Below are 23305 nucleotides of genomic sequence, written 5' to 3' on the forward strand. Positions count from 1 at the left end.
CACTGCGCGTGCGTAGAGTGCAAACACAACTCATCCGGCTTTGCCCTTCCGAGGATCTGTGGAGTTCCGTAGAACTTACCCACCTTTCGTCAGAGGAATGGCGGCGGCGAGCGACCCGGAAACAACGCAAAAGCAAGTAAGTACGGTAGTACTCGGCTTCATGCGATAGGAAAGTGGTGGTGAGTTTCTAGGAAGTTGGTTAAGTGGGGAATTGAAGCAATAGGCACTTACTGTCCGTGTTCTGAAGTACACTGTCTTGGAACAGGGAAGTTATAATTAGCCATATCATCGTTAGTAGTTTTCAAAACATCTATCCTTATTAAACAGAGGTAATCCATTGAATGTATGGAATCTGTCAGCTTATTCATTAACTGGTGAATTCTTTGTGTGAATGTGGGCTAATCTACTTGTGGAGAACTTGACAACCTAAATACATGGATACACTGTGTAAATGTTCCATGAAGAAAAAAATCCTATCCAATGTGTAGTGTTTTGTTACCTGTTCTGCTACAGCAATTCTTTTCAGCATGACATATTACTTGCTGCAGATGGTTTACACCAGGGGTCTTCAAACTTGGCCCTTTTATGACTTGTGGACTTCAACTCCCAGAATTCCTCAGTCAGGCATGCTGGCTGAGAAATTCTGGGAGTTGAAGTCCACAAGTCATAAAAGGGCCAAGTGTGAAGACTCCTGGTTTACACTATTCCATTAAATCAAATAAACCAATACCAAATGGTAATAATAAAACACTTTGTACAGTTCTCCATCCACCATGATGTCTGCAGTGTAATGTCATCTTAGATAATAAAAGCTCTATGAAACAATTCTTAATATGCCTGATATATTGAAGGAATAAAGCTGCAAACGTGCTCTCTTACCAAGAAAAAGTGCTATCCCTCTGTCCATCCGTTGGCAGAAGATCATCCCATCACAGAATTTACTGTCCGTGTTATTGATCCCTATTGTGCATCTATTCCCTTTGTTTTGATTCATGGTTGAATGGTGACATTCAGATTTCAGTAGTGTAAAGCAATTGGTTAAACTCTCTAATTTGGCTTCTCTCTCCCTTTGTGAAGATCACTGCCCAGAAGGAATAGAATAGGAATAGAAATAGGAATAGGAATAGAATGTAGACCTTGGAGATCTTTTAGTCCAGCCCCTTGCTCAAGCAGGAGAACCTATACCAGTGATGGTGAACCTTTTAGACACCGAGTGCCCAAAACCCACCTGGCCTGCCCCCGCTCCATTCCCACTCCCACCCCGCCCGCCAGCAGGGCCACCCACTGCCTCTACAGTCTGCTGCGGATCGCCCAGGGAGCCCTGCATTGCCATGGCAGCCACACCCAGCATCATCTGCGCATGATGGGGCATGAGGGTGGAGTTTTGTCCCTGCTGCCTGGCTGCCATGTCCTTGATTGCGCTGCTCTGCACAGGCCGCGCCCTGGGGTGACTCTCCTCGGGGGGGCGCAGGGGGAGGCGGGGCTGGGGCAACGGCGTGCGTGTGTGCCACAGAGAGGGCTCTGAGTGCCACCTCTGACACATGTGCCATAGGTTTGCCACCACTGACCTATACCATCTCAGACAAGTGACCGTCTAGCCTATTTTTAAAAATTTCCAGTGATGGAGCGCCTATGATTTCTGGGGGCAAGCTATTCCACTGGTTAATTGTCCTCACTGTCAGGAAGTTTCTCCTTAATTCCAGTTGCTTCTCTCTTTGATCAGTTTCCAACCATTGTTTCTTGTCCTGCCCTCTAGTGCTTTGGTGAATAACACGACCCCACTCTTCTTTGTAGCATGTCTCCCCTATTTCTTCTTTTCTTTAGTCAAACCCAAGTCCTGCAGCCGTTCTTCGTATGTTTTAGTCTCCAGGCCTTTGATCATCTTAGTTGCTCTTCTCTGAATTTTTTCCAAACTGTCAACATCTTTTTTGTGATATGGTGACTAAAATTGGTTGCAGTATGCCAGATGTGGTCTTACTAGGGTTTTATAAAGCGGTACTAATAACTTGCGTGATCTTGATTCTATGCCTCTGTTTATACAACCCAGGATTTTATTAACATCAAATATTTAAATTCTGAGTCTGATTTATATATGGCTGGATTGCTAGATCCTGTTGTAGCTGATCTTTATGTTGGGAGCTTTTTCATATTTCTAATAAAAGCAAATTATATATCTGAGCTTTTTACACTTCCACTGCAAACACCTCAGAGTTTCTAGAGAGATATTGATTTCCATTCTCTATAATGGTAAACCATTTCTGAAAAATCTTGTCAAGAAAACTGGAGGGACTTGTCTTAGAGAATTGTACACAATTGAACAGAAGGGAAAAAAGGGGTTCAAAGTAAAATAAAATATATAACATCATTTTTTGTAGACCGAAGAAATTGAAGCTCTGTCAGCTATCTATGGCGATGAATGGTGCGTTGTTGATGAAGATGAGAAAATTTTTTGTATTAAGATTAGTGATTGCTCAGCACAGCCAAAGTGGACTCTCAATTTGCAGGTAAGTTTATAGTTATATAATTGGGTCTATAGTTTGAAAGTAGACGTCATCAGAGTAGAAAGTTTTTCTTTGTAGGTTTTTTTTTTCTTTCTCTAGAACAGTTTTAATGTTGGGTAAAGTTGTTTCTTTTAAAAGTTGCTAATAATGCATACAGTTCTCCAGAGAGTTGGGAAGGGGGAGAATTAAATGTCCTTTACGCTGCTGGAGCAACATCTTGTTAATATTAAGAAAGTTGATGAACTCTTGAGATCTGTGCCTGTTTATACAAAAACAAGTTGCACTTTCTGTGTTGTATAGGACTGTATAGTCTAAGACTACATCTTTTTGTGTACTTTTATAATGTTACAGAATTTCAGAATTGATCTTATGGATATTTTTCCCAGCTCTTTTTAAAGAAGATACTACTGCTGGTTGATTATTAAAATCTTGCAGGTGATTCTGCCTCCTGAATATCCAACTTCAGCACCACCTATTTATCAGCTTAAGTAAGTACATGCTTTCCAGAAATATATCATTTTAATAATAGACAACTCTTAATTATAACCCTCCCCAAATAATTTTGTTATGCTGTAACAGAAACACTAAAATATTTTCATTTTTTAGCTTGCCTACATAAAAGCCATGGCTGTTTTATTGCCAGACGTCAGTAGCTGATACTATGAGCCTTATAAAAAGGTAAAGGTTCCCCCGCACATGTGTGCTAGTCGTTTCCGACTCTAGGGGCCGATGCTCATCTCCGTTTCAAAGCCGAAGAGCCAGCGCTTGTCCGAGGACGTCTCCGTGGTCATGTGGCCGGCATGACTAGACACCAAAGGCGCACGGAACGCTGTTACCTTCCCACTGTAGTGGTCCCTATTTTTCTACTTGCATTTTTACGTGCTTTCGAACTGCTAGGTTGGCAGAAGCTGGGACGAGTAAGAGGCGCTCACTCTGTTACGTGGCACTCAGGATTCGACCCGCCAAACTGCCGACCTTCTGATCGACAGGCTCAGCGTCCTAACCCACTGAGCTACCGCATCCCTTATGAGTCTTATATATAGCTTTAATTTCTGTTTGAGGTATTTTTTTAATAATTGCCATTTTGTTTTGCTTTCAATTTGTATTTTATGTTGTGCTACTTTTATTTTGGATTGTATTATTTGTTGGATCTGTTGTTAATTTCTGCTTGTCAGTTTGTAGGTTGTGAATATGGGGCATATAAACACAGTGAATGAGTAAGGAAATTCATATTGTTTAAAGAGTTGGGAGAAAAAGAAAGTAAAGACAAAGGATGCACTTACATAGAATTGACATCAAAAAGACCCAAATAAACAAAAAGATTTTAAACAATTGTTCAAAAAAATATAATGGGTACCTCACACAATCTCAGAGAGGGAACATTCCAAAGTGCAGATACCAACCGAGAAGATGTGCACCCATATCTCCAGTGTCTCATTATCAGGGTTCTTGATTATCAGATTGATTTCTTAAGAGAAAGAGAAGTTATGTGATCCCCTTATGAAATTAATTAATTTAATTAATTTATTAATTAATTTAATTAATTTAATTAATTTCAGTCTAAAAATGGTATTGATCACACTAGTGCAGGGGTGTCAAACTGCCGGCCCGCGGGCCAGAGCGTCACGGAGAAACCGCACACATCCCATTTTCGGCAATGGGAAAAAGTTCCGATACGTCGCGCAACGTCACGTGACGTCGCGAGTTTGACATGCCTGCTCTAGTGGATGTTTGCTAGCAAGATTTAGATGGAGAATGTATAACCTCTTCTTAACCTTTCAGTGACATTAAATATCATCAACCATGGTATTTGTGTTTGTGTGTGTGTGTGTGGGGGGGGTTGCTTGTGAGTATAGAGGATTGGAAACATGTTGGTGCATGGATCTTTTGTTTTCTGAGTGGGCAATTCTAATCAATTGTGAATAGAGAGGGTCAAACCCTTGTATAGTCCAGAGTGGAGTACTCAGGAATTGGCTTTTCTGTTTTTACATATGTGTGAAATTGCAGGGAGAGGTCATCCAATAACTCAGGATGTCGAATAGTGAGTAGGTAATATGATCAAGCTTACCTCTCATACTGGGCATGTAGTGGAAGATGTGTCAAGGAGAGAGCCTTTGCTCAGCTTCAACTAGTGTGCAAGTTTGGCCTTTCCAGGATCAGCTGATAATGGTGACAATAGTTTATGCACCTAATCTCTTGGTTAGATTACTGCAAATCACGCTTCATGGGGTTTCCCTGAAGGCAAGTTGGAAGGAGCATGGCACTGAATGTAGCTACCTGCATGATGATTAGAAATAATCGATTTAGTAGAATTGTATCAATTTTGTTGGGAGTGCACTGATAGCCAGTAAGCATTCAGATGCAGTTTAAAGTGTTGGTTACCCTTTATGGCTTGGCTTCTCATTACCTTTATTACTATCTCATCTGGATAAATTCTGTCTGCCCAACACATTTAGACCGGGGGTGGTGGTGGTGGGGATCTTGTAAGTTCCTTTCCCTTGAGACGTGAAGGTGGTAGAAACTCCAAAGCAGACTCTCGGTCATAACCTCCTTGCTCTGAAATAGTATACTTCCCATGGTCAATTTAGCCCCCTCCTCCTGTCATTTTACAAAAATGCTAAAACAGTGTTTTTCCAAAGAGCCGTTGGTTGTTGTTGTTGTTAGCTGCGAAGTCGTGTCCGACCCATCGCGACCCTATGGACAACATTCCTCCAGGCCTTCCTGTCCTCTACCATCTTCTGGAGTCCATTTAAGCTCACGCCTACTGCTTCAGTGACTCCATCCAGCCACCTCATTCTCTGTCGTCCCCTTCTTCTATTGCCCTCGATCTTTCCCAGCATTAGGCTCTTCTCCAGTGAGTCCTTCCTTCTCATTAGGTGGCCAAAGTACTTGAGTTTTAGCTTCAGGATCTGGCCTTCTAAAGAGCAGTCAGGATTGATCTCCTCTAGGACTGACCGGTTTGATCGCCTTGCGGTCCAAGGGACTCGCAGGAGTCTTCTCCAGCACCACAGTTCAAAGGCCTCAATTCTTTGGCGCTCAGCCTTTCTTATGGTCCAACTTTCACTGCCATACGTTGCAACTGGGAAGACCATAGCCTTGACTATACGCACTTTTGTTGACAGGGTGATGTCTCTGCTTTTTAGTGTGCTGTCTAGATTTGCCATGGCTTTCCTCCCCAGGAGCAAGCGTCTTTTAATTTCTTGGCTACAGTCCCCATCTGCAGTGATCTTGGAGCCCAGGAAAATAAAATCTGTCACTACCTCCATTTCTTCCCCATCTATTTGCCAGGAATTGAGAGGGCCAGATGCCATGATCTTGGTTTTCTTAATGTTAAGTTTCAACCCAAGTTTTGCACTCTCCTTCTTCACCTGCAACAAGAGGCTCTTTAGTTCTTCTTCACTTTCTGCCATTAGAGTGGTATCATCTGCGTATCTTAGGTTGTTGATATTTCTTCCGGCAATCTTAATTCCAACTTTTGATTCATCTAGCCCTGCCTTTCTCATGATGTGCTCTGCATATAAGTTAAATAGGCAGGTCGACAGTATACAGCCTTGCCGGACTCCTTTCCCAATTTTGAACCAATCAGTGGTTCCGTGTCCAGTTCTCACTGTTGCTTCTTGACCCGCATATAGGTTTCTCAAGAGACAAATAAGATGGTCTGGTACTCCCATCTCTTTAAGAACTTGCCACAGTTTGTTATGATCCACACAATCAAAGGCTTTAGCATAGTCAATGAAGCAGAAGTAGATGTTTTTCTGGAACTCCCTAGCTTTCTCCATGATCCAGCGTATGTTGGCAATTTGATCTCTAGTTCCTCTGCCTCTTCGAAATCCTGCCTGCACTTCTGGTAGTTCTCGATCCACATACTGCTGAAGTCTAGCTTGTAGGATTTTAAGCATGACTTTACTAGCATGAGAAATGAGTGCAATGGTGCGATAGTTTGAACATTCTTTGGCACTGCCTTTCTTTGGAATTGGAATGTAAACTGATCTTTTCCAATCCTGTGGCCACTGTTGAGTTTTCCAAATTTGCTGGCAAATTGAGTGTAGCACTTTTACTGCATTGTCTTTTAAGATTTTGAATAGCTCAGCTGGAATACTGTCACTTCCACTAGCTTTGTTGTTGCTCAGCTTTTCTAAGGCCCACTTCACTTCACATTCTAGGATGTCTGGCTCGAGGTCAGTGACCACCTCATTGTGATTATCAGGGACGTTAAGCTCATTCTTGTATAGTTCTTCTGTGTAATTTTGCCACCTCTTCTTAATCTCTTCTGCCTCTGTTAGGTCCCTGCCATTTTGGTCCTTTATCATGCCCATTTTTGCATTAAACGTTCCCTTCATTTCTCCAATTTTCTTGAAAAGATCTCTGGTCCTCCCTATTCTATTATTTTCTTCTATTTCTTTGCACTGTTCATTTAAGAAGGCATTCTTATCTCTTCTAGCTATTCTCTGGAATTCTGCATTCAATTGGGTGTATCTTTCTTTTTCTCCCTTGCCTTTCGCTTCCCTCCTTTCCTCAGCTATTTGCAAAGCTTCCTCAGACAGCCATTTTGCTTTCTTGCATTTCTTTTTCTTTGGGATGGTTTTGGTTGCTACCTGTTGTACAATGTCGCGAACCTCTGTCCATAGTTCTTCAGGCACTCTGTCTATCAGATCTAATTCCTTAAATCTATTAGTCACCTCTACTGTATATTCAACCGGGATATGATTTAATTCATACCTGAGTGGCCTAGTGCTTTTCCCTACTTTCTTCAGTTTAAGCCTAAACTTTGCAAGGAGAAGCTCATGGTCTGAGCCACAGTCAGCTCCTGGTCTTGTTTTTACTGACTGTATAGAGCTTCTCCATCTTTGGCTGCAAAGCATATAGTCAATCTGATTTCTGTGTTGACCATCTGGTGATGTCCATGTGTAGAGCCGTCTCTTGGGTTGTTGGAAAAGAGTGTTTGCTATGACCATTGTATTCTCTTGACAGAATTCTATCAGCCTGTGCCCTGCTTCATTTTGCACTCCAAGGCCAAACTTGCCTGTTATTCCAGTTATCTTTTGGCTTCCTACTTTAGCATTCCAATCCCCCATGATGATAAGAACATCATTTTTTGGTGTTAGTTCTATAAGGTGCTGTAGTGCTTCATAGAACTGGTCAATTTCATCCTCTTCAGCACTGGTGGTTGGGGCATAGACCTGGACTACTGTGATATTGAATGGTTTGCCTTGGATTCGAACTGAGATCATTCTGTCATTTTGAGGATTGTATCCCAGTATTGCTTTTCCTACTCTTTTATTGACTATGAAGGCTACTCCATTTCTTCTGAAGGATTCTTGCCCACAGTAGTATACCTGATGGTCATCTGAATTAAATTCACCCATTCCTGTCCATTTTAGTTCGCTGATACCTAAGATGTCAATGTTCAGTCTTGTCATCTCTTGTTTGACCACGTCCAGTTTTCCTTGATTCATGGATCTTACATTCCAGGTTCCTATGGAGAAAAAATCTTTACAGCATCGGACTTTCCTTTCACCACCAGACATATCCACAGCCGAGCGTCCTTTCGGCTTTGGCCCAGTCGCTTCATTCTTTCTGGCGCTACTAGTACTAGCCCTCTGCTCTTCCCCAGTAGCATATTGGACACCTTCCGACCTGAGGGGCTCATCTTCCAGCGTCATATCGTTTTGCCTTTTGGTACTGTCCATAGGGTTTTCATGGCAAAGATACTGGAGTGGTTTGCCATTTCCTTCTCCAGTGGATCACGTTTTGTCAGAACTCTCTGCTATGACCTGTCCGTCTTGGGTGGCCCTGCACGGCATAGCTCATAGCTTCATTGAATTACGCAAGCCCCTTCGCCACGACAAGGCAGTAATCCATGAAGGGGGAGCCGTTGGTAGAGGGGTGTTATCTGACTGGAAGCAGTTGGTGATGGGGCACCGACAGTTTAGGTTAGACTTTCTGAAGTTCAGCCACTTTAAGATATATGGATCATCTCCCAGAATTTCCCAGCCTTCAGCTCTGTGAGTTGAAGTCCACACGTCTTAAAAGTTGCTGAAGTTGAGAACCACTGATTCATTCTATGGCGAGGCTAGATGTGAGTGTGTTCTTATTCTGTATTTTACTCTGTTAACGTTAGGCTACTTAGAAACCTTTTTTTTACTTAAACATACATGCTCTCCAATTCATTGTAGAACTTAGAATGAATTGGGGAGCACACGTGTAATAATAATAATAACATGTAATAATTATGCTTCATACAATATAAACCCAAAATTTAAGCATACATGTTTAATAGTTATACTGTAACTATACTTATTAATAACTTGGAAATTTTATGGTACATAAACAGGATATGGTTTAGATCAATAGAAACTGGCATGTTCATTATGTTCCAGTGCTCCTTGGATTTTACAAAAGGAATATGAAGAACTGGCAAATCATCTAGAAGAAATCTATGTGTAAGTAGTACATATTTCTATCCTGTTTTAATGTACAGTTTAAAAAATGTACAGTATTTGTGTTTTTAAAAATCTAAATACTCATAATTCCAGCAGGTGGCAGTAAAACGCAAAAAGTATAGTAAAACACATCTATTTCCTGAAAATTTAGATAACTAGATTTTATACAGGAAGAATGGGCCTCTTTTCTTTCATGATCAGGATTACTTTAAAAAAAATGTTTCGGCTTCAGAGATCTACATGATCAAAATGTATGTCAGTTAAATTTTGTACATTTCTACAACAAATTGCTTTTGCAAGCCCTCTTAATGTTACATAGTGATAATTGCAGCACAACTGTGCCTTCCAAAGCTTCTAGTTAGTTAAACCCATGTTGAGAGTTCTGAATAGTCTCATTTTGGGGAAGACCTGTGGTTGAATGACATGGGTGCTGATTGGTGTTCCCCATTTGGATCATTACTGTACATAAAAGTGATTATCTGGGAGAAAGTTTAGAGAAAACAAAATTGGAATTTTGCACGAGGTCAATTTAACTGATGCTTTGAGGGCATTATTCTGTGATATTAAAATATAGGATTTTTCGCGTGCAGTTCTTATTTTTAAAGTAAAAGGTTCTTGATATATTGTCTGTAATTGACTTATTTCAGGCAGAACATTGGTGAAAGCATTCTTTATTTGTGGGTGGAGAAGATACGTGAGGTTTTGACAGAAAAATCCCAGTCATCTGAATCAGGTAATATATGATGGCCTCCTGATATAGCAGGAAATTGGCATGTAATTGAAAATAAGTAGAAAATATTTATGGACAAAATGAAATGTAGTGATATGAGGGGCATTATGGCAGCATAGTAAATGGGCCAAACTCTTTCACTTTGAAATGTTTGCTATCTTGCCTGTCCACTTACCTATATTTTAGTTTCTATATATGATTTGCATAGTGTCATTTTAGTATTGACATAGGGCAGAGGTAGGCAACCTCGGCCCTTTTATGACTCATGGACTTCAATTACCAGAATTCCTGAGTCAGTTTAGCTTAGCTGACTCAAGAATTCTGGGAGTTGAAATCTATGAGTCATAAAAGAGCCGAGGTTGCCTACCCCTGACATAGGGTCATGTTTATGTGCATGTTGTCAGTGTTGCGGCTTTATATTTCAGTGAGTGAGCAGGTGAAATATGCAAGCTTTATGAATTGGATAGATAGAGAAAGACAGATGAAATGTTGCTTTCTTTCAGGTTTGATAGAAAACATAGAAGTGTCAGGAAAATAGTCTTCTTTCCACCTGGCCCGTAACTGAGTATATTGAAACCAGTTTTGAACAACCTTCTCTTCTCGCAAGAGGCTATATGATTTCAAACACCAGACATTTCTTTCCAAACTTAGGATCTCCTTGTACGTAGTCACATCATGTTTGAAACCAGCATGTATATTTTCTATTGCGTGTTTTGGAATTGCCCATAGTGGTATCTTGCAATCTAACTTATGTCTATACTTCTTCCAAACTCTCAGCAATGCCTGTCTTAAAATATGCACTCTAAACACATTGTCTACCTTCTTATCATACAACAAATATGCATGCCAGCCAAACAACAAGTCATGGCCCTCAAGATTTAATAACCTCTCTTGTGTCAAATTAATCCAATCACTTATTCCTACTAATGCAGCAGCTTCATAATATAATTTAAAATTGGGCATTTTAAGCCCACCTCTCTCACGAGTATCCTGCATAATCTTAAGTTTAACTCGTGGCTTTTTCCCTGCCCACACAAATTTATTGATACCTCGCTGCCATTCCTCCAAATTAGAATCTTTCTTAAGAATCGGTATCATTTGAAATAAAAATAAAAATTTAGGCAGGACATTCATTTTCACTGCTGCAATCCGTCCCAACAAAGACAATTGCAATTTTCCCCAACTTTCCATTTCTTTTTGAATTTTACCCCATAGTTTTTCATAGTTATTTTTATATAACTTTGTATTAGAGGGTGACAAAAACACCCCCAAATATTTGACCCTTTTAGCAATCTCAAATCCAGTTAATCCTTCTAAAAGAGCCTTTTGCGATACTGTCATATTTCTGGCCAAAATTTTGGTTTTCTGTGTATTAACTTTAAATCCAGAAACCTTCCCATATTGTGTTATTATCTCCATCAGGTCCACAACAGAGTTCTCTGGCTGAGTCACTGTAACAACCAGATCATGGTTTTACAATGACTGATGAAAATTTGATAAAGCAAATTAGAAATCAGGGACCCGCACATATTAAACGGATATATCTTGCGCTGATAGAGATTGATTCGGAAACAGAACTTGTTAAGGATTGTATGATAAAATGGGCCCAAAACATCCAGGAAGTTATCACAATGGACACGTGGGAAAAGATTTGGGTGAGGAACGTAAAATTTACACAAGCTCAAAATCTAAGAGAGAACTTTTACAAAATGTTTTATAGATGGCATCTAGATCCTAAAAAGCTTGCAAGTATGTATCCGAATTATCAGCCTAAATGTTGGAGGTGCGGTGATGAAGACGCAACATATTTTCACATATGGTGGACTTGTAAAAAGGTTAAGGCTTTTTGGATAAAAGTCTGGTGGAACATGCAGAAGATTTTTAAACAGAGGATAAAGTTTTGTCCGCAACTTTTTTTGTTGGGAATAATTACAGATGCTACAGTTGTGGACACTAAGTTGATGTTGAATTTTATTACGGCAGCAAGACTTTTGATAGGTCAGTATTGGAAGAAAGAGGAACTGCCGACCATAGAAGAGTGGACTTTAAAGGTTTCCGACCTGGCAGAAATGGCGAAGATTTCGGCCTATTTGAAAGATCACTCGCAAGAACGCTATATTATGGAATGGAGAAAATGGATTGAGTTTATCCAGAACAAGTATAGGGTTAAGAAGTTTTATGTAGCATTTGAATGAGTCTTCTTTCTTTTTTTCTTTTTTTCTTTTAGTTTTTTTTATATATATTCAATGTTACTAAGGTTTGTTTTATCCTATATAAGCTAGAGAGTGATGGATTTTAGAGTTTATAGTTGTTAGAATATGGTTGTTTATGATTGTTTTTTTTATATACCTTGTATTTAGCTCTGGGAAGTCGGGGGAGGGGGAGGGGGGGAGGGGGGAGAGGTAGGGGGGAGGGAGAAGGGAGGGGGAGGGGGGGTTTAAAGGAAAATTGTATGTTAAAACTTTTCAATAAAAAAAAAAAAGAAGTGTCAGGAAAATAGTACAAACACCCTGTAAATCTTTAAATATAAAAATTACATAAATATATTTGGCAAAATAGCGTAGAAATAGAATTTTTAATATTGATTTCTTTAGAGCTCTTGCCACTGAAATACTGTAAGTATTAACTAGTGCTGATTTTTTACCAGTAGGCCCAGATTATAAAAAGATTACAGAAGAAACAGATGTGGACTATGAAGAAGAATTTGCACTGGAAAATCAACCTCTTCCAGATTGTACAGCTATAATGTTGAATTTTGTTCTGTCTGGAAAAAAAGGTAATATTGCTATTGCTATTTCAGTTAAGTTTATATAACAATAAAGAGCAAAATCAACTCAAGGGAATTGATAACATGAAGCTCTTACAAAGAGAATGAGTGTCAAGTTTCCGACGTATGGGCTTTTCAAGTGACTGAGGCATTGTTTGCCTTAAAAGTCCTTTATTAGCCTAATACTCGAAGGAAGCTGGAATCTGAAATTTCCACCCCTTGCACAATATATTAAAACACAATTCTCCACCTTTCTAATTTTGTCATTAATCATATTCTCCAATTAATTTAAAGAATCAGTTTCCCTTCCACCACCAAAGCCTTATCTTCTTTAGAGAGACAAATGGCCTTGAAAGTGCATTCCTACTCTTCCCTCCTCCCAACTTTAAACTAAAGCAATACACAAGTCTTAAAGCAATATACAAGTTTAACATATGAAATAGTTACTTCATCTCTTGTCAAGCAATAACATTCTATGTTAGCAGCGTTGACAATGAGATCATAACAACATAGAAGTTGCTCTATATTAAGATAGTCACTGGTTCATCTAGCTTTGTAAGGTTAACACAGATTGTTGGTTGTTGAGAGTGTGGTGGCTCATCAGCTTCCTCTGTTCCTGGAGGAAGTGGATTATCTGGACCCCTACCAATCGGGCTTTAGGCCTGGGTACAGCACGGAGACGGCATTGGTCACACTGGTGAATGATCTCTGGCAGGCTCGGGACAGGGCTTGCTCCTCTGTCCTAGTCCTATTAGACCTCAGCGGCTTTTGATACCATCGGCCATGGTATCTTACTGCAGCGCCTCAGGGTTGGGAGTGGGTGGCACTGTTTTACAGTGGTTCTCCTCCTACCTCCTGGGTCGTTCGCAGTCAATGTTGGCAGGGGGACAGAGGTCGGCCTTGAGGCCTCTCGTTTGTGGAGTCCCTCGGGTCGGTCCTCTCGCCCCTCCTGTTCAACATCTATATGAAGCCGCTGGGTGAGATCATTCGTGGTTTTGGGGTGGGGTATCATCAATACGCTGATGATACCCATCTTTTTATTTCCACCCCAGATCAACCCAGTGATGCCCTCTCCGTGATGTCCCGTTGCCTGGAGGCGGTGAGGGTCTGGATGGGGAGGAACAGGCTTCGTCCAAATCCCGACAAGACCGAGTGGCTGTGCATACCGGCATCTCGGTTTGTCCATTCTATTCCATCTTTATCTATAGGGGGTGAGGTGTTACCCCCCGTAGATAGGGGTTGCAACTTGGGTGTCCTCCTTGATTCACAGCTCAGTTTTGAAGATCATATAGGAGCTGTGACCAGGGGGGCTTTTGCCCAGGTTCGCCTGGTGCGCCAGTTGCGGCCCTACTTGGACCGAGATGCCCTACGCACAGTCACTCATGCGCTTGTGACCTCTCGGATAGGCTACTGCAACGCTCTCTACATGCGGCTGCTCTTGAATACCACTCGGAGGCTCCAGCTGGTGCAGAATGCGGCCGCGCGAGTTGTGATGGGGGTCTCCCGATACTCCCATGTAACACCTCTGCTCCGCGAGCTGCATTGGCTTCCAGTTGTCTTCTGGGTGAGATTCAAGGTGCTGGTGATGACCTATAAAGCCCTAAATGGCATGGGTCCGGGTTATTTATGGGAGTACCTTTCGCCGGCGTTAACTTCCCATTGTCCTGTGCGCTCCCACAGAGAGGGCCTCCTCAGGGTGCCGTCGGTCAGGGAATGTCGACTGGCGGCCCCCAGGGGGAGAGCATTCTCTGTGGGCGCGCCTGCCCTCTGGAATCAGCTCCCTGTTGAGCTCCGGATGGCTCCCAACCTTCGCTCTTTCCGCCGCAACCTGAAGACTTGGCTATTTGAACTTGCCAGCCTGGACTGAGGGACTGGGATTTTAGATCTTAAATTTTAAAAATTTTAAATTTTAGAATGTGTTTTATTGTTTAGGGCTATTTGGTTTAATTTCATTTTAATTTTTGTATATTATGTGTTGTTCATAGTGTTTAATTGCCCTGTACACCGCCCCGAGTCCCTTGGGAGAGGGGTGGTATATAAATCCAAATAAATAAATAAATAAATAAATTAGGTAACGAGAGTGCTTTTTTTCTTTTTCAATAATGGGATGGACATGGACCTCCTACTTGTGAAACATACTGTATGTTTTATCATTGTACAAAGGTGTGACAGGGCCATGCAGTTTCCTCTGGCCTTCTTCCCTACATTCGTATGTCAGATATGAATATCTGAATTGGGGAAATTGTTGAAATAAATACTGCTTCGGGTTCTGCAGCCTATACATATACAGTTGCTTATATTTCCATAGCTCAAATATTTGTTAAGACTGCAGTGCTTTGGTTTTGGTTTCTAGAAGATGCACAGGGCTCTAAGCAAATATGTCAGTTTCTGGGGTCCCAGTTGAAACGAGAAAGGAACAAATAACAGAATTCCAAGTTGAAGGAATCTTAGTTCCTTAACCTAGTTATCTTGGTTCTTTGTAAATAGTACAGTGAGATAGTGATTCGATTTGATTATATGAGTTAAGTGTGAATTTTTACTTCTACAGTCTGTCTCTGCATTCTTCTGTCTTGTTTCCTAGTTTGAGGCAACCCATGCTTTGCATCTGGCTGAAAAACAGGATTAAAGTCTTGAAAGCAATAAGCATAGAAAAAAAGAAATAATTATTTATTGTTAAGATTTAAAGAGCCCAGGGATAATATTTGTGAAGAGGAGAAACAGGTTAACCAGAAGCATTCAAAATTCTATTTGAAATAGGTAGAAAATTCAGTAAGCCATCCTTGCATAAAATCTGACTTTTTCAATTTTCAGATGAAGAGTTAACTCCAATTTATCATGGGAACCCAATTACAGACCGAAGAAGCACATTTCAGGCACATTTAGCACCTGTTGTGTGCCTCAAACAGGTTAGTAAACCCTGCTTTCAAACAATCATATCATTATGTTTTCCAATAGTTTATACATAAGGGTTGAGCATATTCATATCTATACATTAATTGAAAGAACATAAAACTGCTTGATAACTTTCTTAATTTGCAGACCTTGCTATCCCATTCAGTGGAATGTAATTGATTCATCTAGAAGTTTACATACGGTAGAGATTCTGATTTTATTTTTTGACTTTAATGTCTGTAAACAGTAGTATGTTACAGTAGCTGTTTTTCTCAGGTTGAGTGATCTTACGGGTAAGTTGTTATGAAGAAGGATTTTCTGATCATGTGGATTTGGAAACAGGGCCATGCTGCTGCAGAAAAATAAGTATTTTATCCATGCATTATGTTGATTGATGAACAACTGGAAGTGAAAATAGCACTTGGGTATTTTGCTTGTAGGGACGTGGTGGCTCAGTGGGTTAGGATGCTGAGCTTGTCGATCAGAAGGTCGGCAGTTTGGCGGGTCGAATCCCGAGTGCCGCGTAGCAGAGTGAGCGCCTGTTACTCGTCCCAGCTTCTGCCAACCTAGCAGTTCGAAAGCATGTAAAAATGCAAGTAGAAAAATAGGGACCACTACGGTGGGAAGGTAACAGCGTTCCGTGCGCCTTTGGCGTCTAGTCATGCCGGCCACATGACCACGGAGACGTCCTCGGACAAACGTTGGCTCTTCAGCTTTGAAACGGAGATGAGCACCGGCCCCTAGAGTCGGAAACGACTAGCATGCATGTGCGGGGGAACCTTTACCTTTACCTTTTTATTTTGCTTGTACCTATGCAAATGTGTGGGAAATGTGGTATCAAGAAAGGACATCTTGGTGCATTATAAATTTAGCTTACTCTCTGGCAACTTGCACTATTTATAGCAGTTTTTTTAAATGAACGGAAGATTTGATATAGGCTGAAACAAGATCAGAATGAGGCTGGAGAAGGCTGAAAGCATGCTAAGACATGGATCATAGAGAAGAATGATGGATAAGAAATGAGAGAGGAGAAAATAATTGTCTGGGATATTAAGAGGCTTGATACTACTGAAACAAATACTAAATTCCTGGACTAACTCATGGACAAGCAAAGGAAACCAGTAAGAAACTTCTATTGTCTTATAAAAGATATCAGCCTGTGGAATGGGTAGGATAATAAGACTGAATGAAGGACTGGGAATAAAGAACTGTTTCTGAATGCTATGGGAGACACAACATCGTGGCAAAGTATTCATGAAGGCAGAGTATGACATCTGCTTTAGTGTGCACCAATTAAGATAGAACTTCTTTCCAAGTGGGTTAATGTATAAGATGACATATCAAAAATAAACATTTAGGCACTGCCTGCTAATTAGAGAATTATTTTGAGACAGCTCACCATGACTATCCATCTGCTTTTTTCCCCAAAACTCATCTTGGCTATGGAAAACCAACTTATAACTAACATCTGAGCTACTTTTGTATTACAGTAACCACTCTTTAATATTAAGCAATTTTTGTCTGTTCTGTGAAAATAGAGTTGTATTATTTTTAGTGCTGGTCTGGTATCTGGATTGCAATAGTCACACAGATCAGAGAACAGCATGGGTGGGCAGATAAAATATACGTATGAAGCTCCTGTTGATTAGAAATGAGTGGTCCCTGGTTCTCCTCAGGTTGTTGGACCTCAGTGCCCATTATCCATAACTATTGTGATTAAGGTTGTTATTGATTGGACTCTACCAATATCTGGAAGACTATGGATTGCCTACTTGTGGGGCCTATTTGTTTTGGTATAGGTTCCATTACACTCAACGTTTTTCATACACTGTGCTTTTCTTAATGCATGTTTCTCATGATCCAATTTTATGTCTGTTGTGGAACATTTTTGTTATGTACAAATGAACCACTAGGCCAGGGGTCAGCAACCTGAAACAGTGAAAGAGCCACTCGGAACCGGCTCCCTCACAAAAGGAAAAACTGGGAGCCGCAAAAAATGTGTGCGCATGCATGTACATGCGTGCATGCGCAGAACAGGGTTTGACTGAAGAGTGGAGCCAAGGCAAGATATGCACCTACCCTGTCCCCTCCGCTCTCATTCTCTCACGTTTTGTTTGGAAAAGCTTCTCTCTCGCTCTCATTCATTTGAAAGGCCAGCCGTGGTGCCTCCATTGACTTCTATGGGGATGCTTGGCAATGAAGGGGCCGATTGAAACCGCTCCCGGTAGTGCTGCTACTGCTAAATTTTCCACTTGCTGCTTGGTTCCGATGAAAGCAGAAAACCTCCGGATGACACTGCTGGGGGTGGAGGAGGCTGCCCGGGTTCGGCTGTAGCAGAAGCCGACAGTAGTGGTGGAGGTGGCGGCGAGAGAGACGCTGGAGGTCTGCCGCATCTCCGTCAGCCTCCGCCTCCCCCACAGAAACAAATTCCTGGGCCAGCCCCCATGGCAGCAGTGGGCCCCAAGGGCTGAGCAATCATTCCGGCGATGGCTGCTGCTGTTGGGGTGGCCTAGTGCACTCGCTGAGAGATGCTGGAGGTGCGCCAGGCCGGCGTGGTAGCCGCTGTGCTCTCCATCTTTGGCCCAAAGGAAGAGGACACACACACACACACACACACACACACACAGAGAACTCCCTCTCCCCGGCACGCCCCATCTGACCGACCCACTCACCTTTCCAGCAGTCCTCCTGTCTCTTCCTCTGCTGCCGCCATGTGCAGTCTGAGGAAGAAAAGAGGTTTGTGGGCAGTCCCACAAACAGCTTGTAGGAAGTCCCACAAACCAAAGAACTTCAACCAATCAATTCAAGCTTCGCAAGGTGTTTTTTTCCATGAGAAGTTTGAATTGATTGGTTGAACTTTTTTAGTCCCACTTTTTTTTTTGGGACTGCACATGGCAGAGGACTGGGAGCCGCAGGAGATGGCTGAAAGAGCCGCATGAGGCTCCGGAGCCACAGGTTGCAGACCTGTGCACTAGGCAATCATAGCACTGTTTATTTAGCCACATTGTTCTCCTTTTTCGCTTGTCTTGGCCTTTTAGTTAAGATCAAGTGTACGAAGAGGGATATACTGTATATAGGAAATATGAGCTACACTTCAGCAGTGTTCTCACTGACATAGTAAGAGACTTTGCTTTTAAATAATAGAAATACCACAAAAAATAAACATTGAATATGTATTTTGATGACTCTAGAGGAATGACTTTTTTCTTTTAAATTAAATGCTGTTACCTTGCTAGACATGTCTTCTCAAGCTCGTAGAGCTTAATATTGTTTTGCTTAAAGTGGTATTAATTATGCATTGTTTATTAAAATAGTTTCTTTACACATCCTTTATTATATAGGGAAATGTAATCTCTGATAAGAATAATACAGTTGTTACTATATTTGAAGGGAGACAGGAAAAAGATAACTTAAAAATTACAGCCTACCGGTAATTATTTACTGAAATCTTTTGTGACTAATGCTGACAATTGAAACAAATGTGTTAGAGAAGACATATTTATTACTACAAGCTAACCCAATGGATTCTGTAATTTATTAGACAGGATGTAAGCAAAATTAAAATATTTCAGTCCTATACATTTTGATTTCTTAGAAGAAAGGCACTGCAAATATAATGATTTAAGAATCATTAATCAGATTTAAAGCAGACATTGATTTTTTTAAAGTGTATACTTAATTTAGCCTAAATCTAGACCCAACCCAACAATTTGAAATATGAATGTTGACTACCAAAGATCACATATTGATTAAAGCTGCTAATTTAATTAGTATGGTTTCATATTTATGTTCAAGGACCATTTGACTTTCTATAAATTTAGTGATTTTTTGCAGCATCTGATGAGAATTGATTTTATTATTTTGATGACAACATTGGTAATTTTATTTTCTACCATTTAATGTGGAATCTGAAAGCTGCTCTATTTTCTATGTATATGATCACCATAAATTTATATTTTGTTTTTACAACTCTCTCCACAATTTTTTGTTCTACATTTTTACCTGCTTGATTTTTTTATCTCTAATGCTTATTTAATATAATAATAAATGCCTTGCATCCTAAATTCCTACTCAGTTCAGTTAAGGAGGAAGTTACTTCGGGGCATTTGCCAGCTCCCTGTTGCCTATTCTATCATCTGTTCCTAAGGAATTACCAAATCTTAAAAGCAGAATTCCCTAAAGGAGTAATTCTGTGATATCTTTTCTATTGAAGGAAAAAAAGTTAGAATTCAAGTTTATGTTTCTGCCTCAATTGTCAGCCTTGACTGATTCTCAAAACAGCTAGAAAGTACAATCTATTTTAAGAGAAAGAAAGTGTGTTGGTTAAAATATGCCTTCTATATTCTCCAATCAAAGTTGCATTTAATTGTATTCAAATATGCAAGAATTAAGCATCAATAAGGAGTTTGCAAGAGCTCCAAGTAAAGCATATAAATCCTAATTATTGTCTGAAACTTTTTCTTCCAAGGTGAAAATTGTTCTTGCTGAGTTGTACAAAAATAAGAAAATAGCCAGTGCTACTCACAACATATATGCTTACAGGTGAGTAGCTGCAAAAATAATGAGGAGGATAAAAATCTACTAATGAATGTTCTGTCTCTTGGATCAGACCTAGTAGAATTGCATGTGATTATTCATGGATTATTCGTGGATTTTAGAGAATTTTATAAAAGCAGTAGATTGATAAGCAAACATATTATGATATAGAATTAAGATACATATTTGCATTGTGATCTAGAATTATTTTTATTTTAAGAATATACTGTGAAGACAAGCAGACTTTTTTACAAGATTGTGAAGATGATGGTGAAACAGCAGCAGGGGGCCGTCTTCTCCATCTTATGCAGGTGAAAGGAATCAGTTAGTAACAAGATATTTTTCATTCTTTGTAGCCATAACATTTTAATCAGGAGATTCATAGCCATAGCATTATAATCGGACAAACATTTGTCAATGGATACATGCAAATACAGCATATTTGAGATTATTATTTGTCATTTAGAATAGTTTGACGAATGACCAAATGGTGAAAATACAGACAAGAGACCAATAATATTTGATATATTGAATGAAAATATTACTAACTTCCACAGTCATAAAGTGGCAATTGATGTTTAAAGTTTTATCTTTAACTTTTTCTTGCCTTTGATTCATATCACTGCCTTGTCAGGATGAATAATTTTAGAATGAAGTAATATCCAGCTTTTCAAATCATTTCTTTGTGGACTATAAATCCATCATCCAGAACAAAATGGTAATTACAATATCTGAAAAAAACTTAGGTCAGAAAGGCAATGCTAAATTGTAAGTAAGATCTAGGTTTGCCTTGCCTTGGTGGAAGAGTACAGCAAATACGAAGCATCTAACCATCTTGTCAGTTGTTGCTGATGGTCTGATAGGATAAACAGAAGTTTAAAGTTACAGGAAAGAACATTGAACTTATCAACTTCCTTCTTCTTTTACCTATTAGAGAGCAGAAGCTCTACTTTCAGAAGTTTTTCTCTAGAACTAATATCAAATTTGCATGGCACCTGAAAGTGGATATCTAGTTAAACTGTGATTTAATGGCATCAACCAGAACTATGAAGATGGCTTGCTTCAAGTTGTGGGTCGATGCTGGAAATGTATATTTTTCTAGAATTATATTTTGTAGGTAGTATGGGTTGAGTTAACAATTAAGAAATGCTTATTGTATGTAACAAAGTGAATCTGATAGTTGTAAATCTTCTAAATATGAATATGTAAATTTTTTTAATATAGATCCTGAATGTCCATAATGTTTTGGTGGTGGTGTCCCGCTGGTATGGTGGTATCCTTCTAGGGCCAGATCGTTTCAAACACATCAACAATTGTGCCAGAAATATACTTGTGGAGCAGAATTACACTAACCTATCTGTAAGTTTTTAGTAAAATATCTATAGCAGTAGATTTCTTCTCATATGTTTCTTTTGACATGGGTAGGGTAGAGCAGAAATGAATGCCTAACATCATTGACGATGAATGTTATCTACAATAGTATCCTGTAAATGAATTTATTAAAGTGTTTTTATTTAAGAAAAAAAATATGCAAACTTCTTTGTAAGTTTTTCTCATTTAAACAATTATAAACCTTTTATTACTTTTATAACCAATTTTTACCCAATACAAATAATTTTAAATAATTTATATAAATAAAACTTTCTCCAAAGCATTCTTGAAAGAGGGATAAAGTAAGTGTAATAGAATATTAATTTTAGGTAATTAACCCTGTCTATATGCTAGTACTGTTAAGAAAAGCATGTGATCTGTGTAAAAAAGTAACAGTTAATTAGATATGTTTATCTGACTTTTTTTTATAATTCTCTAGCAAAATCCATCTAAGCCTCTTGGAAAGAAGAAAGGAATGAGAAAAGACAAGAAGAAAGCAGAACATTGATGTATTTTGCAGAATTACATATCCGTATTTCAGCTTTCAACTGTCACCACTCAGGATTCTGTATTCTAAACCTTTTGTTCCAAAAGTGTAGAAACACTTTGCAGTAATAAAAAACATTCTTCGTAAGAAAACTCAAGCCACTGAAGCAGTAGCAGCAGACCCAGAAAACACCTTCAATTTGTTCACTATTTCAGCCGCTCAAGAATCAAAGTCTCTCAATATAATATAAGCTTCCCTCTGAATTTAGTCTTTGATTTCTTAAAAAAGCAATAAATGAGAAAGACAGAACTTTACTATCTTCTCTTTGTCGTTCTGGGGTAAACATTTTGATAATGTATGGTAGTAAGAATCTGTTGTACCAAGCAGTCTTGAATGTCTTCGATAACCCTCTCTTATGCCAAGGGTCAATTTTGCTTCACACAGCAATTTCATCTCTTACTTTTCCTATTGCTTGACTATGAGAATTACGTTTTCACCAAATTTCCTCAGATGATTGAAATCTCATTCCCACAAACGGTGGCTATTGAGAGGGTAGAAGACTGGATATTCCTGGGTTACATGAAACAGGTACATAATTACTACCATGTTTCCCTGTAAGTAAAACCTACCCCGAAAATAGGCCCTAGCTTGATTTTCGGGGGTGGGCCTAATATAAACCCTACCCCCCCAAAAGCTCTAGTTTTGGGATGAGGCACACACCTAAAAATCAAGCTAGGGCTGGGGTGGAAGTTACCATTGCAGCCAGGCCTCCCATGGATTGACACTTGCTTCACCGGCCTACTTCTGCAGCCGAAGGAGCAGCTTCATTCTGCAGTTGAGGATGGAGCTCATGCCTGCATTTTGCAATCAGAGGCCTTTCTGGAAGGCCTTTGCAGCCAAGAACCAAGCTATAGCCTCTGACTGCGAAATGCAGGCCTGAACCCCATCCTCAGCTGCAGAATGAAGCTGCTGCTTTGGCCACAGAAGAAGTGGGCTGGCTGGGCAGGACTGTTGGTGCTGTTGCTGCAAGGTGAGTGGAAAAGATACACTCCCCCCCAAAAAATAAGACCTGTTGCCTCTTGGTGTCAAAAAAAGACTGGGTCTTATTTTCGGGGAAACATGGTATCTCTGGAAGTTAATTTAGTATCACTTTAAGCAAGGCCAAGACGTAGCATTAAGGCATTTTGTTCACTATATTGGTAAACTTGGATGTTTACTTTTGAAATAGAACTATGAAAGAATGAATGTAATGCATTTGAGATGTTGAGATTATCATTTCCTAAATGATAATAGCTTTTCTTATTCAACATAATTTTCATAATGACATTGGTATTACGCTGTCCACATAAGAGAAACTAAAATACTTGACAATTTTATGTGTCTTTTTCTTGGAGCTGACAAAATATAGGTAGTCCTTGACTTAACAACCACAATTGAGGTCCAGAATTTATGTTGCTAAATGAGAAATTTGTTAAATGAGTTTTGTCCCACTTTATTACTTTTCTTGCCACATTTGTTAAATGAATCATTGCAGTTGTTAAATTAGTATCATGGTATGACGCTGTGACACTGCAGCAG

General features: G+C 39.8%; 1 protein-coding gene across 3 annotated transcripts; it reads left to right on the plus strand.

Annotated features, from left to right (window-relative positions):
- On the plus strand, positions 1-22036 carry IMPACT (impact RWD domain protein). 3 transcript variants are annotated; one of them, XR_014025753.1, is made up of 11 exons: positions 1-136; positions 2376-2504; positions 2937-2989; positions 8882-8944; positions 9592-9677; positions 12322-12450; positions 15253-15347; positions 19802-19875; positions 20090-20193; positions 21094-21228; positions 21680-22036. XR_014025753.1 is itself a non-coding variant. In XM_081322341.1 (11 exons), exons 1-11 carry the CDS (start codon positions 98-100, stop codon positions 21746-21748), a joined length of 963 nt encoding a protein of 320 aa, XP_081178467.1. In that variant the 5' UTR covers positions 1-97; the 3' UTR covers positions 21749-22036. The 3 variants fall into 3 exon arrangements, 2 of the variants coding, with proteins under 2 accessions (XP_081178467.1, XP_081178468.1); XM_081322341.1 differs by having other exon boundaries at positions 20090-20180; XM_081322342.1 differs by having other exon boundaries at positions 12325-12450; positions 20090-20180.
- Positions 22037-23305: the final 1269 nt, after the last annotated feature.

This window comes from Vipera berus (assembly GCF_964194415.1).
Source record: "Vipera berus genome assembly, chromosome: 3".
Classification (NCBI taxonomy): domain Eukaryota; kingdom Metazoa; phylum Chordata; class Lepidosauria; order Squamata; family Viperidae; genus Vipera; species Vipera berus.